General features: G+C 54.9%; 1 protein-coding gene across 3 annotated transcripts in view; it reads left to right on the forward strand.

The window, feature by feature from the left end:
* The first annotated feature begins 438 nt into the window (after positions 1-438).
* Positions 439-14,323, forward strand: part of NHSL3 (NHS like 3) — a 28,585-nt gene continuing 14,700 nt past the window's right edge. The window contains exon 1 of one of the 3 annotated variants that reach the window (XM_067725308.1): positions 439-729. In XM_067725308.1, the coding sequence (XP_067581409.1) occupies positions 498-729 (232 nt within the window). In that variant the 5' untranslated portion in view covers positions 439-497. Of the gene's footprint in view, positions 730-10,270; positions 10,428-14,323 lie in introns of those variants that run through there. The other 2 variants (XM_067725307.1, XM_067725309.1) reach the window with 2 other exon arrangements.

Below are 14,323 nucleotides of genomic sequence, written 5' to 3' on the forward strand. Positions count from 1 at the left end.
GTACTTCTCTGTTCGAACCCAGCTCTCCTCAGTGCCCCCGCAGAAACGGAACCTCGGTACCGCCCCCTCCCGGACCCGCCCCGCCCCGCGACCCCGCCCTCTCGGCCCCAGCCCGCAGGCGCGGCTTGGGGGCGCGGGACTACCCTCCCTCTGCACCGGACCTCGCCCTCCCCGAGTCCCCGACCTCCCGGACCCGGGCCGGAGGGCCGGAGGAGGCGGGGAGGGGCCAAAGGCAGCACCGCCCCCGCCCCGCGGCCTCTCCCTCCCGGCTCTGTCCCTCCCGGCCGGCCTCCGCGCCCCGCCCGCCGGCCCGCGGCCCCTCCCGCGCCGCTCCCGCCGCCCGCCCCGCTCCTCGCCCTCTCTGCCTCCGCCGCCCAAACTTTTCTGCGGGCGCGTCTCCGCGCGGCGGCCGCCTGCCCGCCCGCCCGCCTGCCCCCGGCCCATGGGCGCCCCGCCGCAGGGGGCCTGACCCTCGCGCCGGGTACCCCGGCCGAGCCATGGCGGCCCGCGCGCCCCCCGCCGCACCTGCGGCCGAAGAGCCGGGGGGCCCGGGCGGCCCCCCGCGCAGGAAGAAGTCTCGCTCCGGCGTGTCCGGCCTCCGCCGTGCCTTCAGCTGGCTGCGGGGCAAGCGGCGCAAGAAGGCGGCAGGGACAGAGGGCGCCGAACCGGCCGCCCCCCGGGCCAAGAAGGCGGACGACAAGGCCAGGAGGGCCAAGGGTAAAGGCCGAGGTAAGGCGACCGGGCACCTGGGCAGGCGCCGGGCGGCGCCGAGGGTGCGGCCTGGGTGGCTCCTCTGGGGGTCCGCGGCGTGTCGGAGGTGGTGACTCCCTAGGCGCCGTTGCTTGGGGAGCGAAGAGCCCAGGGCTCAGCCCCGCTCGAGATGGAGAGGACCCCCCGAAGGGGGCAGGAATCCCCTGGCTTAAGCAGGAAGTGCTGGCCGCCCGGCTCTTGGGACGGTGAGGCGGTGCCCCCTTCCCCCAGTCTCACTCAGGTTCTGCCCTCTGCTGCTGAGTCAGGGGGTCAGAGTCTTGACTCTGGCCTGGGACCAATGGGAGAGGCACGTGACCTTACATCTCTGGTGGGGGGGTCCCTCTGGGTCTGGAAAGCCAACTGCACTCAAAAGGTGTTTCAGTCGTCGAGGTGGATCCGGGTTTCCAGCCCCACAGAGGACCCAGCACGGAGCATAACATGCTTTAGGTTCTTAGCAGTGTTAGCTTTTCCTACCTGGTCCCCCTCACCACTCACCTGGGCCAAACCGCAAACATCCACCTCCTGGGGTGGTGAGCTCAGGATCTGAGCCAACTGCCCCACCCACCACTCCTTCCCCCCGCCTTGGTAGAAACGGTCTTGTGTTGGAAGTGTGCTTGCAGATGGGGGAAACAGGCCCAAGTTAATGGAGAGGCTGTACCTGGGGCAGCGGTGGTTACCTGATGTACTACAGCTAATTCCTTGCCTCTAGGCTCCCTCTGGCCTGATGGATGGGCAGCCTGACGGGAGGGGTGGCTGATCTGGCCCATCCCTACTGGAATCACTTTTCTTTTGGCCGCTTGCTTTGTTCTTCCCTCATCTTCCTCTCTGTTTCTGTCTCCTGATTGAGGTGGAGGGCGTGAGTCTCTGCAAGAGGGTGGGGCTCCCTTGGGGCCAGCCGTCCTAGGAAGTCTACCTTTCCTGTGTTCCTGCTTCAGTGCTAGAGGTGAGGAAATGGCGGTGTGTGCAGGCCCATCCCATTCTGCCTGTGTTTACCCGCCCAGTGTCCTTTAACCACCTCCTCTGGAGGATAATTAGATGGAACACTTTAGGGGTCAGGAAGAGGGTGAAAGGCCTCTTGTGTGATTGCTTCCGGCCTGATCTTCCTTTTGGATATGGGCCCTGCTCCCCTGCAGCCCAGCCACAAACAGAAGTTGGGTGCTGGGGCTGAGATGACTGGGCCAGGCCCCATGGGAAGGTTTGCATGAGGGGTGTTTCCAAGGGCTCTGCAGTCCCCACAATATATGAAGTCTGTCCCAGGGCTGCCCCACTGGGATTCAATCTGAAGTCATCCCTATCACACTCGAGGGGGCATGGGTCAGAATTGCAGCAGGATGGTTTGTGGTCAGACTGTCAGGATTAGAGATAGAAGGCTAGTGGCATACCCCAGGGCAGTGGACACTTTTCCCCTGGGAGATCAGCCTGGGTGCAGGGGCTGGAAAAGCTGACTCTGTAGGTCCTTGCTCCGACAGTCTGGGTTAAGGGTCATTGGGTCAGTGGCAGGCCTCCCCCTGCCTCGTGTTTGGTATTGGGTAGCACTGGGCTTTCTGGGCAGCAGGTCGACCTGATTTGGGACCACGTGCATGGGCAACACCTCCCTGCCCCTGGCTGTTGTTTCTCCAGGTCTGAGGGTGGCCGTAGGTATGTCTGGAGGAAGTCCTGCTTCCTTTTGCTCCAACCTCCTATTATTCCAATTGTTTCCTTGTCACCTGCCTGGCCAAACTTCTTTTCTGTTTATTAAGAGAAATAAATCCAATCTCTCTAATATCCACTGGCACTGCTGGTCAGGAAGGGGAAGCCCAAAGAAGGCTTAACTCTTTCTGGGGAAAATGTTTAGAATGAAGATTGGGGGAGATGGGGAGGAGGCACACACAGAAAATTCCTGGGAGGTCAGGGGCCTTTGCTAGGGAGGTCATTATCTCCCTGCTCCCAGTTGCTGAACCAAAGACCCATAGATGCAGGTCTTGGCTTCTTTAATCTGAGTCCCCTACTATAAAAGGGAAAACTGAGCTTGGGATAGATTTTGAGCCTCTGTTTTCCAGAACCCCCGTGCTCCCCGCACTGCCCTGCACAGACTTAGAAAGGAAAGAGAGGAAGTCTGACATTTATTTATTATTCTGAATGTGCCAGAACGCCCCCCCCCCCACCTCCCCGCCCCACATCCATTACCTCCATTATCATTTACGACCATTTGAAGATGGAAAAACTGAGGCTCAGGGACAGTTTTGAGCGATTGATTTGGCCACCTGGGATTTGAACTCAAATCATCTGACTTCCAAAACTGGTCCTGCTTTCATGATTCTCCCAAGGACATAGACCAGGGGGTAAGGCTTAAAGATCTTCTCATCCAACCCATTGTACAGATGGGAAGAGGCCCAGAGAAAAGTGAGGGAACTTGATAAAGTAGGAGGAGTATCAGAGTCAGGCAAGTTAATGAGAGTTCACATCCTGGCCCAGCGGTTAGCAAGCCCTGTGACACTGGGCAAGCAACTTCTCTGTGGCCTCACTGTTTCCATTACTGTCTCTTGAAGAGAGGGGACCTTCTCACTGGGCTAACCTTCCGGCTAGACATATCCTTGATGGGTCTGTGAGCTTTCCAAGATTCTTACAAAAGAGGATGTGAAAATTATTTGAAAGTGAAGTCACCATAGAAATGTAAGGGGTCGCTGTTATTGTGTTTGTGAGTTTATTCACCTGAGTTGTAAGGACCCAGTCTGGAAGGAATGGGCTTTGAAGCTGACAGGACAATTCTGTCCTGGGCCCTGGTCTGCCCCTCTCGGGCCATGTGACCCCGGCAGGTTATTAACCGCTCCAAGCCTCAGTTCTGCTACCTGTAAAATAGAGATAACAAATCCTGGCTTTACAGGGGTGTTTCAAGGATCAAATTAGAAAACAGACATGCAAGTGCATTGTGAATTGTGGAGCATGGTCCAGATGTCAGCGGGTTGCTGCTGCTGTGATGCTGAGGACTTGAGCATTAGCTAAGTTTATCCTGATTCATGTTTGGAAAACAACTCATTGGTTACACCTCAGATACCCGTGATGATGATGATTATTGAGGGGGGATCCACGGAAGGTGGAGTCTTACCTTTGTCCAGCGGAGGATTCAGGCACAGAAAAAGTAACAGACAAACAAACAAGCAGACATCCATATATTTCAGAAATATCATGTGGACTCTAGACAAGTGTGTGGGGAGGAAGTGTTTCTGGGATGGATGCCAGGACTGGAGGCTGGCAGATAATCGGGGGAGGCTTCCTGGAGGAGGTGAGCAGAGTGTGGAAGGAGGGCAGGGTGCTGACTAATTTGAAGGGGAACATGAAGGCTGCTATGTGCCAGACCCTGGCCAGGCATTTTCATGAATGTTTTCCCTTGTCCTCAACAACCTGGGAGGTGGTCAGTTACAACCATTTATAGGTGAGAAAATAGGCCCAGAGGGTGAAAGTAAGTTGGTCAAGGTCATTCAGCTTCATTCATTTGAAAAAGACATATTCCTTCCTAGATAGTGTCATGTACTGGTCAGGGTAATGCAAATATTTGGGACAAGACGGGCAAGGTTCTTACTTGCATGGACATGATGAACATAGCGTAGCACTGACAGAGCCACTCAATCTGTCTCCAGAGGCCATACTCCAAACAAGATAATATGAGGTTGGATGTGTTTCTGACTCGAGGGGAGTAACTGCTGTAGAGCTTAGGATCAACTTCGGGGAAAGGAGTATACAGCCCTCCCGAAGGTTTCTGTCAGGCAGTGGGCAGTGGCTGGGGGGGTGGGTGCTGGGGATGGCTCCGATACTGATAGTGAGAATTTAGGAGCTACCCTGCCAGGCTCAGGAGATTTAACCCCATGAACGTTGGCCACTCACTCAGGGAGAGCTGTGCTGGGCATGGGGTTATGGAGAGAATCCTGCGTTTGAGTTCTGCTTTGCCAAGTCCTGCCTCATTCTTGGCAAGACACTGTCTGTCTTAATAAAGATGGGGTTTAATGACCTCTGACCATTAGTGGCCCTTTCTCATTCTAGAATTCTGTGAGTTTGAGAATGGTCTGGAGGAGCAAGCTGGAAGGGGGAACTGGGGGTGGGAGCTATGTTCAGGGAAGGAGAGCCTACCTTTGGCCAGTCAGATGGACACGACATCGGGACCCAGTGGTCTGGATGTCATAGGAAGGTGGGTGAGGATGCAGGGTGAATAATGCCAACTCTCCCTGCTGAGGAAGGGGCCTGTGTAGCTCTAAAGCAAAGTGAGGACCCAAAGGCACTTTGGTTAGTGGTCACTTTGCCTCTCTGAGGTCCGGGTGGTATCTGTTTGCCTTTCAATAAACACTCCATGTATTTCCACATTCTGTGCCATTGCATGTGCTGTTCCCCACCTAGTATGTGTTTCCCTTCCCTTTTCTATCCAGTACTTCTATTCATCCTCAAGGCCTGGTCCAGTGTCATCATCTCTGTGATACTCCTGGGGAAATTATTGCCCCCAGACTCTAGAGCAGGGTGCTCAAGAGATTTGGAGTTGAACAGCATATGCTTTTCTTTCTTTTTTTAATATTTTATTTATTCGTTTATTTATTTGGCTGTGTCGGGTCTTAGCTGCGGCATGCGGGATCTTTTGTTGCAGTGCGCGGGCTTCTCTAGTTGGCGCACGGGCTCTAGAGCACACAGGCTCAGTAGTTGCGGTGCGTGGGCTTAGTTGCCCTGCAGCCTGTGGGATTTTAGTTCCACGACCAGGGATTGAACCCTTGTCCCTTGCATCGGAAGGGGGATTCTTTTTTATTTTTTTGGCTGCAATGGGTCTTTGTTGCTGTGCTCAGGCTTTCTCTAGTTGCGGCGAGCAGGGGCTACTCTTTGTTGTGGCGTGTGGGCTTCTCACTGCAGTGGCTTATCTTGTCGCAGAGCACAGTCTCTAGGCGTGCGGGCTTCAGTAGTTGTGGCTTGTGGGCTCTAGAGCGCAGGCTCAGTAGTTGTGGCGCACAGGCTTAGTTGCTCCGTGGCATGTGGGATCTTCCCGGACCAGGGCTCGAACCCGTGTCTCCTGCATTGGCAGGCAGATTCTTAACCACTGCACCACCAGGGAAGCCCAGAAGGTGGATTCTTAACCACTGGACCACCAGGGAAGTCCCAGGATATGCTTTTCTGGTCACCTTCTTCTTGGGGAGGGGCATCTCAGTGTCCTTAGCCTGGGGCCTTGGCTGATGTGATATGGGCAGGGCTCCCTCTGCTGTGGGATACATCAGTGGGGGAGTGGTTTCCATAAAGGAGTCTGGGTCCACCTTCTCCAAGCCCCTCTGAAGTGATGAGCATTGTCTGCCTTGGGTCCAGATGGGAGAGGGGGTCTCACTAATTTATTTCACAAATACTTATTAAGTATTTAATATTAGGTAATAAGTACCTACTATGTGCCAGACTCTGTCCTGAGGATGAATGAAAGACAAGGTCCCAGTCCTCGTGAACCTCACAGTTTGAGGGGGGTAGTAGACATTGAACAAGTAATTAAGGGTCAAGAAGTGTGACTAAGGAGGGAACAGAGTGATCTTCCCCGAGAGGTGATGCGAGCTAAAATGGAAGAATGAGGGGAAGCTGGGGTTGAGGGATTTGCAGAGCTGGAACCAGGCAAGGCTTCTGTTGGGGGTTGGGACCAGCTGGCTGTCGCATTCCGTGGGCACAGGCATCACCATACCTTACTGTTCTGAACATCCTGAGGGCAGGCCCTGGGCTGACTGTCTTTTCCCTCTGCCCTGCCCAGCACAGGGCCTGGCATTAAGTGGCTTTGGGTGATAGGTGGGTAATCTGATATGGGCCCCCAGAGCACGGGTATCTCCAGATCCTGGGCGCTCAGAGCTGATAGCCTGAGATGTCACAGGGAGCCCTCACGGCACATACAGATGGGCAACTGAGGCCCAGAGGAGGAAGTGACTTGCTCAAGGTCATACAGCCAACCAGTGTTGGAGGCAGAACAGGAGCCCACACCTGCCAGGCTGACCTCAGCTTCCCCACTCCTTTGTTCTGACTTCAGATGGAAAATCCCATCCCAGAAAGGGCCCTCGAGCAGGGGTGGGATGAAAGGAGCAGGAAGCCGAGGAGGCCGAGAAGGCCTCATCCATCCCCTCCCTTACCTCTGACACCTTCAGAAGGGGCCGGGTCCAGCTGCCTCTCCCCCTCCCTCCTCAACGGAGGCCCTGGATCCGCACCGGTGGCACAGGGCCCAGGTTCTCCTGGAAATCCCCTTCAGGCTGGGGGGCCCTCCCCCCACCACTCTCCCTTTCCCTGTGGCCAGAAAAATCTCTAATCTGTTGTCGGCAGAGGGCAGTGGGAGCGCCTCCCCTCCCCCACCCGCCCCTCGGAAATTCCCCTCTCCTCGAACCCTCAAAGCTGTCTCAGCTGCTCCTGGCCTGTCACATGCTGAAGAAAACTAATGAGAGGCGGCATTGTATATTGTTTAGGCCGCAGTGAATGTGGCGGGGTGGGGAGAGCAGGTATACACACCTCTGCCTCCCATCTGGAGAACCCATGGACGGCCACCTCCAGTCCTGTGGCTGACTTGGGGGAGGAAGTGGGTGGAAGCAGCTTCCTTGGGCAGCAGGGATGAACTCGTTGTCCACCTCCCCCATGACTATACTCCCCAGGACTCTGTGCTCTAGTGTTCCGCTGTCCTGGGGGCCGGTTCACCAAAGGCTGTCAGCTGCACTCCCAGGGTGCTCTGTGCTGGCATGGAGGGGAGATGGAGACAGCTTAGCCTGCCAAGGGTTTAAACCCTGAATCTTCTGGCAAAGTGCATGCTTCCCAGGAGGCTGCTGATGGGGTCTGTTCCGAGTAGGACCTCCTGCCTGCTTTAAGATACCCTCTCCTCTAAGCCCCTAGCCAGCCGAGGCCTTTAATACTATCCTCCAGGAGGGTCATGAGACACTCAAGCCCTGCCTTGTGGTTCCAGGAGTTCTGGTCCATATGCCTACCATATCACCTACTTCTTCCCACCAGTCCTACCCCAGGCTCTCCCAGGCTCTCCCATGCACTTGACTCGTTGGTAGTACTCTTCCTCCTGGATCCGGGAGCAAGCACAGCATTTGTAGTGAAAGAAGGTAAGACTGGGAGAGTGCCTTGGACTCTCTTGCCTGTGCCTCTTCACCTCCATTAGTGCTCAAGGTGCCATCATCACCACCTTTGCCAGTTTCTGTTCAACACGTAGGGATACCTACTGTGTGCCAGACACTGTGCTGAGCCTGGGGCTACTAGGAGGAGTGAGAGGATCAGTGTCCTTGAGGAACTTGTTTTCTGGTTGGAAAGGGACATACCAAAGCAAACTGTTGCCTTGAGACAAGTGCTGGGTTGGTGTTACACAGGGTGCTGGGGAGCCCTGAGGTGTGTGATCAGTTCTGTATCAGCGGACAGCATTAATGCCTGTGGGAGCCCCAAGAACTGGGCTGGGGGAGGGGGGGTCAAGGAAGACATGGAGGAGGACACTGTCTAGCAGGGCCTTGAGGACAGGCAAAGGTGGAAGAGGAAGGAGCTTTGAGAATGAGAGGGGTGTGGTCAGAGATGAGGCTGAACTGGTGAGCGGGGGCAGCTCCTGCAAGGTCTCCTGTGAAGGCCAAGTTACCTGCTACACTCCAGACATCCTTCTAAGCTCTTTGCATGCCTGTCCTCACTGAATGTATACCAAGGGATTTGGACTTTACCCTTGAGTGTTCTCTCTGCCCCCCCATACCACCTTTCCCCTTTATGGGCCTCAGGTTCCCCACCTGTAAATTAAGGGAATTGGGCCAGCAAATCTCTGAGGTCTCATCGAGCTCTGCCACTAGGACCCTCTTCTCTGTGCAAGGCAGGGAGCCTGCTGCACACAGCATGGTATACAGTGTATGCTCAACAAGTATTTTCTGCGTGGATATATAAAATACCAGCCCCTCAGGGACTACACTGTTGTCAACCTCAGTCTCTTAACAAGAGATGGGCCTCAGGGAGGGTGTGGTTCAGCTTTAACTCTCCCATTTTGCAGGGAGGGAACAGGGTGTCTTGGAGCCACTGGGCATAAGAGGCAGCGAGGTGTAGTGGAGGGGCTTGCTGCGGTGGCAGAAAGGATGAACCTTAAGGGGATTAGAACTGAGGGCCGTGGGCTTCCAGCCCAGTGCTCTTTCTCTGTCTATACCATGCTGCCCCTGGTTGGAGAGATGGCAGAGTGATCGTAAAGGAGAGTCCTTGCCCAGTATGTGGGCTCCTGGGCAGGTCCCTGGACACAGGGCATTTGTGAGAACATGAAGATGTGGGGGCCTTGGGCAACCTGGAAGGCTTTCAGAAGAGGTGAACCTTGGCCTGGGCTTTGAAAAACAAAGACTTATTTAACGGGAGATGAGAGAGAGTTAGGGTTAGATGCACACAGACATGTGCTTCCATGTATGTTTACCTATATGCTCCATTACTTACACATACCCCGCCCCCCAAAGGTAGATAGATATGGGTATATCAGCAGACAATTGCACAGTCATATTGATACAGAAAAGCACATGCAATTACAGTCTTATAGACAAACGTTTTTACTTACATGCACTCAAGCAGACTATTACACACTCAAATACACAAAAAGCAGGGATATTCAGCCAGCTTGAGGGAGTCACAATTATATAGGCAAATACACAAAAGCACACATCCAGACCTATGTAAACAGACTCAATTATATGGATACAGGCATGCAGTCACAGATGATGACACAGAGAGGAACCCACATGTTCAGGGTCACAGATGCACAACTACACAGCCACATTCAAGAACGCAAATACAAATGCCCAATTACATGCCCTCCTTCAAGGTCATGGAGAGGCACAGATAAAGTGGTGGGGTAGGTAGCCTGGAGCAGTGGGTATTGGACTCAGTCTGGGTTTGAGTACTGGCTCTGTAGCTTAATGCTGTTTGACTTTGGGCTAATCATTTGATTTCATGGAACCTCAATTTTCCCATCTGTAAAATGGAGATGATAAAAGTACCTACCTTACGGAATTGTTTTGTGCATGAAATTAAGTAATGCATGAAAGCAGTTATCACAGTGCCTGGCACATAGGAAGCGCTATATAAAAGGGTTCTATTGTTATTTTGAACACCATTACTACAGAAATACAGTCAGATAGATGTATTTGTACAAACAAGCAGAGACAGGAGATACACAGACACGTGACACTCACGGGGTGGTGGTTGGTGGGCCCTAGCAGCAGCAAGGCTCCAGACCCCGCCTGTCTGGAGCCTGGGCACCTAGTTCTCTTGGTTCAACTGCAGTCCTCAGAGGCAGCCCCTGGCCTGGGAGAGCGAGCGATCCGTCGGCCCCACCTGGACAGACCCGGCCTTTCCCAGAGCACTGGGCGGGGCGGCTCAGCAGGTCTCCCAGGTCCTCAGAGGGGTGGAGCTTACGGGATGTGCGCCAGGCCCCGCCCCCTGCCGGCCCCTCCCTCACCCCGGCCATTGGCCGCAGAGCCCGGGGGCGTGGCCGAGCTGGGGCTGGGGGCGCCTGCGGTGGCCGCCCGCGCTTCTCTCTGCCTCCCTCCTGTGGCTGCGGGCCCGGCTGCCGGGCTGGTAGGGCTGCGCTAGGGTTCCCGCGCCGGCTCCCGCGCCCACCATGGGCAACTCACACCACAAGAGGAAGGCCCCAAGCGGCCCCCGGGCCCGCAGCTTCTGGCGGTTCGGGCGGTCGGCGAAGCGGCCGGCAGGTAGGGGCTGGGGGTGGGGGCGGGGCAGGCGGGGAGGAGGGTCTTCCTGCCGCAGCCGCCGCCGCCGCTGCTGCCCCCTCCTGGGGCTTGTTGGGTGTGAGTTTGGGGGGCCGGGAATCCCCCGCACAGACCCCACCCCTCACATGCAGACAGAGACACATGTACGCACGAATACCCGCGGGCGGGCACATGTACATGTTCACAATTTACAGTCACATACACAACACCCACTCAGATGTATGGACATGCAGACACAAAATCACATACACATTCACACCCACACGATCGCTGTGGGAGGCACAGATCCTGAGATACAGGTACATATACCTATGTATACGGTTTACCCAGCCACACGAACACCACCACAGTCGCAGATTCAGACACATTCGTGTAGGTACAGTTGCCCAACGTCTTAGGCACACGTATGTACACACAGGTTCAAAACTGCACAACCAGCCAGACCCCAAAGCACTTATACATACACACACACACATACACACGCACGCACGCACATTTGTTCCCCAGGCTTTAGCCCGCACAGGCTGAAAGTTTGCAGGAAGGAGGGGAGACAAAGGTTGAGGGGAGAAGCAGGAAACCAGGGGCTGGAGACTCGAGCCGCCTCCATCTGGCTTGATCGGGAGTCGGACTGGTTCTCTGGGCTCCCTCCCCACCCCCATCCGCACCGCCGCTGCCTCTCTCTGTCCCCCTTCCCCCCCCCACCCGCGGTCCCCATGGTCGCTGCCGCATCTCCCCCTTTCAGTGCAGCCACCGAGCTGGAACGCAGCCCTTCCCAGCGTGCTGCAGGATCTGTCCGCGGGTCACATTCCATCCTCCAAGTCGGGGGGAGGGGGCAGAATGGGAAGGCCTCCAACCCCAAGGCTGGGAGCCAGGATTCCTGGTTCCCCCCAGTGGGTGTGGCGGTTCAGGGTATCCCCGGGTCCCAAGACGTGTTGGAGGAGGGACTGTCTAAAGTGCCTAGTTCCTCCGCCTGGTGAATCCAGACCTGGGGTAGGGGCAGGGTGGGGATCCACCCCCCACCCCGCAAGATAAGGGGTCTCCAACAGAGTCGGGTATCTGCTGGTTTTGGGGAATGAAAAAATCCTGGAGAAGGTGGCTTGGGGGGCCTCCCTCCTGTGGTGGGAGAATCCACCCATGACTTCCCAGGATGGCCTACATTCCTAGAGGTTCTGAATTGAGCCTGATGATCTCATCCCTCCATGCAGGGGGCAATAGAAAGGGCCTAGGCTGGGATTTAGGGTGTCTGGGTTCTCAGTGTTCCTCTGGTATGGGCTCTGTGACCTTGAGCAGATTGCTTTCACTTCTCTGGACCTTCCTGGCTCCTAGAGGGAGGTCTGTCTGTGAAATTAGGGCAGCTTAGCTTCGGTGACTTCTTGGGACCCTTACAGTTCTGGCTGGCTATTTCGTCGTGAAAGAGACTGATAGAGAAGGTGGGCTTGTCCAAGGTCATTGCCTGCAGTGGTTTGAAGAATAATCATGATTATTAAGAAAAGAATTAATTAAATTCTGGTACGCTCTCTGAGGTTCCTCAGAAGCTGGGTTGATGAGAGACTCCTGGACCTTCCAGTAGTCTCCCTGTCCCAGTAATCCTGAAATCTAGGTTGTGCCCACCTGTCTCTCCTCTTGGAATCGGCACCAAGGGGCTGGGGCTGGGGCTGGTGAATCTTCATCTGCCCTCGTATGGCCACTCTAATCTGATGGTTTCCTGAGAACCAACTGTGGATCCAGACTTGTGACCATTTGTGGTGGGGGAGAGAGAGATTAAGAGGGCTGTTTACAATCTCCTGCCCGCCAGCCCTTACAGAAGAGGCCTGGGGCTTCTAGCATCTCTTGTGCTCTTCCAGTTCCTGCTGCAACTCAAGGGTCAACCAGGCTTTAAAGGTGTTCCTAAAAGCCCAGAAAGCAATGTCAAGGCAACATAGAAGAAAGCGTGGGGGGCTAGGGAATATTCTAGGCTATATGTTAAAAGGCTTTTGGGTTGCAGTCAGTTTTAGAAAACTGGGGAGCTGGTATTAAAGAAGTAACTGTAGGGTTGGAATTAGTCCTGAATTGTTGATTAGACAAGAGAACCTGCCCAGGGATGCATTTCAGCTCTGGGGTATGGTCGTGAGCAAAGGCATGGGGTTGAGACTGAGTGTGGAGGCTGGAAAGCAAAGTAGTTGAGGTTTCTTCCTTGTGCCTGGGAGGAGAAAAAGTGAATGTAAACCTCAATCTCTTTGTTTTTACTTGTGCTGAGGATTCTAAGGCTTCCCTGGCTTCAGCCTCTGCTGACACAGGTCCAGGTATGGGACTGGGGCTTGAGTGCTTACTCCTTTGATTAGTCTGTGAAAGGATGGGGGAAAGAACGCAAGGCAAGCAGAGAGGGCTGGAGTCTACAGGCCAAAGGGAGCCAGTGAAAGTGTTTGAGCAATTGAGGAGCCAATGAAAGTGGTATGTTAGGAAGATGGCAGGTGCAGGCAGGACAGGTTGGGGGGTGGGGTGGTGAGAGTGGAAGCTCATAGAAAGGTCTGGAGGCTGTTGCAGTAATCCAGGGGAGAGGCTGATGAAGTGAGGGCTGGGGACATGTTGAGGGCTGTGGGAGTGGAGAGGAGTGGCAGCTGCAGAGACACTGCAGAGGAGGTGGCAGAAGTGATAGGAAGGACCTGGGATTAATCAGATGTTGAGAGTATGGGCCAGAGAGTGCTGTGAAGGCTCTATGCGTGAGGCTGCTTGGCTGGGGGTGGCAGCAGAGCTAAATGCTATGCTAAACCCTTTACTTTGATTAATTCATTTGTCCTCCAACGGTCTTACAAGCTGTAAGCTATTATTCCCATTTTACAGATGAGAAAGCTGGAGCTCAGAGAAGTTAAGTCACTTGTCCAAGGCTACTCAGCAAGGAGGTTGCTGAACAGGGATTCAAACCCAAGCCTGTCAGATTCCAAAGCCTGTGCTCTTAATTATTTTAGGTGTAGATGGATATCCTCTTATGACGGAGGGGCCTGCATGTCCTCCGGGTGAAGAAAGCCGGAGGCCCTGGGGGATTTGGACTCCGTATGGTACACAGGTGGAGGAAGCACTGTGGAGGAAGGGCAGGGGTTGAGGACTAAGCATTGAAGCCGCCAAGAGCTCAAAGAGGGAGCTGGTTGGCAGTGGGAGGGGAAACTGAGTTTCAAGGAAGGGTTGGTCCCATGTTACAAATGCCCTTGGACCATAGAGAAGGGTGAGGGTGAATAGGGAGAGGCCTCCTCACTGCTGCAAAGACATTGTAACCTGCTGGGATTGTTTGGCCTTGGTTCTCAGGAATCCAACTCAACCCTCCCAGCCCCAGGCCATCTAGGCACTTGGTCCTGGGAGGTACGGAGAATTGGTGAAGGATGTGAATTGGGAGCTCAAGGAGCACCCCCAGCACTCTGTCCTCTTCCTGTTCCCATGCATTATACTGTCAGGCTTACACACATGGCCCTCCTCCTGATAGGGTTTATTGTTCCCACTTTGCAGATGAGATTGAGGGAAGGGACTAAGTCATTGGTGGAGTCAGACTCCGCCCTGCCTCTGGACCTAGAGCACCAGTGGCCGCAGCTGGGAGAAGACCTGCTCCTGTTACCTCCCTTGCCCCCTTTCTTCCTGTTTCCTCTCCCTTACTGGGGTGGGGAGACTTGTGACCAACTGTATGTCTAGACTTGCTTGTGGGAGCCCTGGGCTTCCAGATAAGGGGCTGGCCCAGCCCTCTCTGGTCTGAGGGATCTGAGATAAGCTGAACCCCCTTGCTGCCCCAGGTCCTGACCCGAAGTGAGGGACCACTCCCCTCCTTCTAGCGGCAGAGTCATACATGCCAAGGGCTCCTTAGAGATCATCTCCCCAACCGTCCCACCTCACAGATGAAGAAACTGAGGCCCAGA

This window comes from Pseudorca crassidens, chromosome 2 (assembly GCF_039906515.1).
Source record: "Pseudorca crassidens isolate mPseCra1 chromosome 2, mPseCra1.hap1, whole genome shotgun sequence".
In the NCBI taxonomy this organism is placed as follows: Eukaryota; Metazoa; Chordata; class Mammalia; order Artiodactyla; family Delphinidae; genus Pseudorca; species Pseudorca crassidens.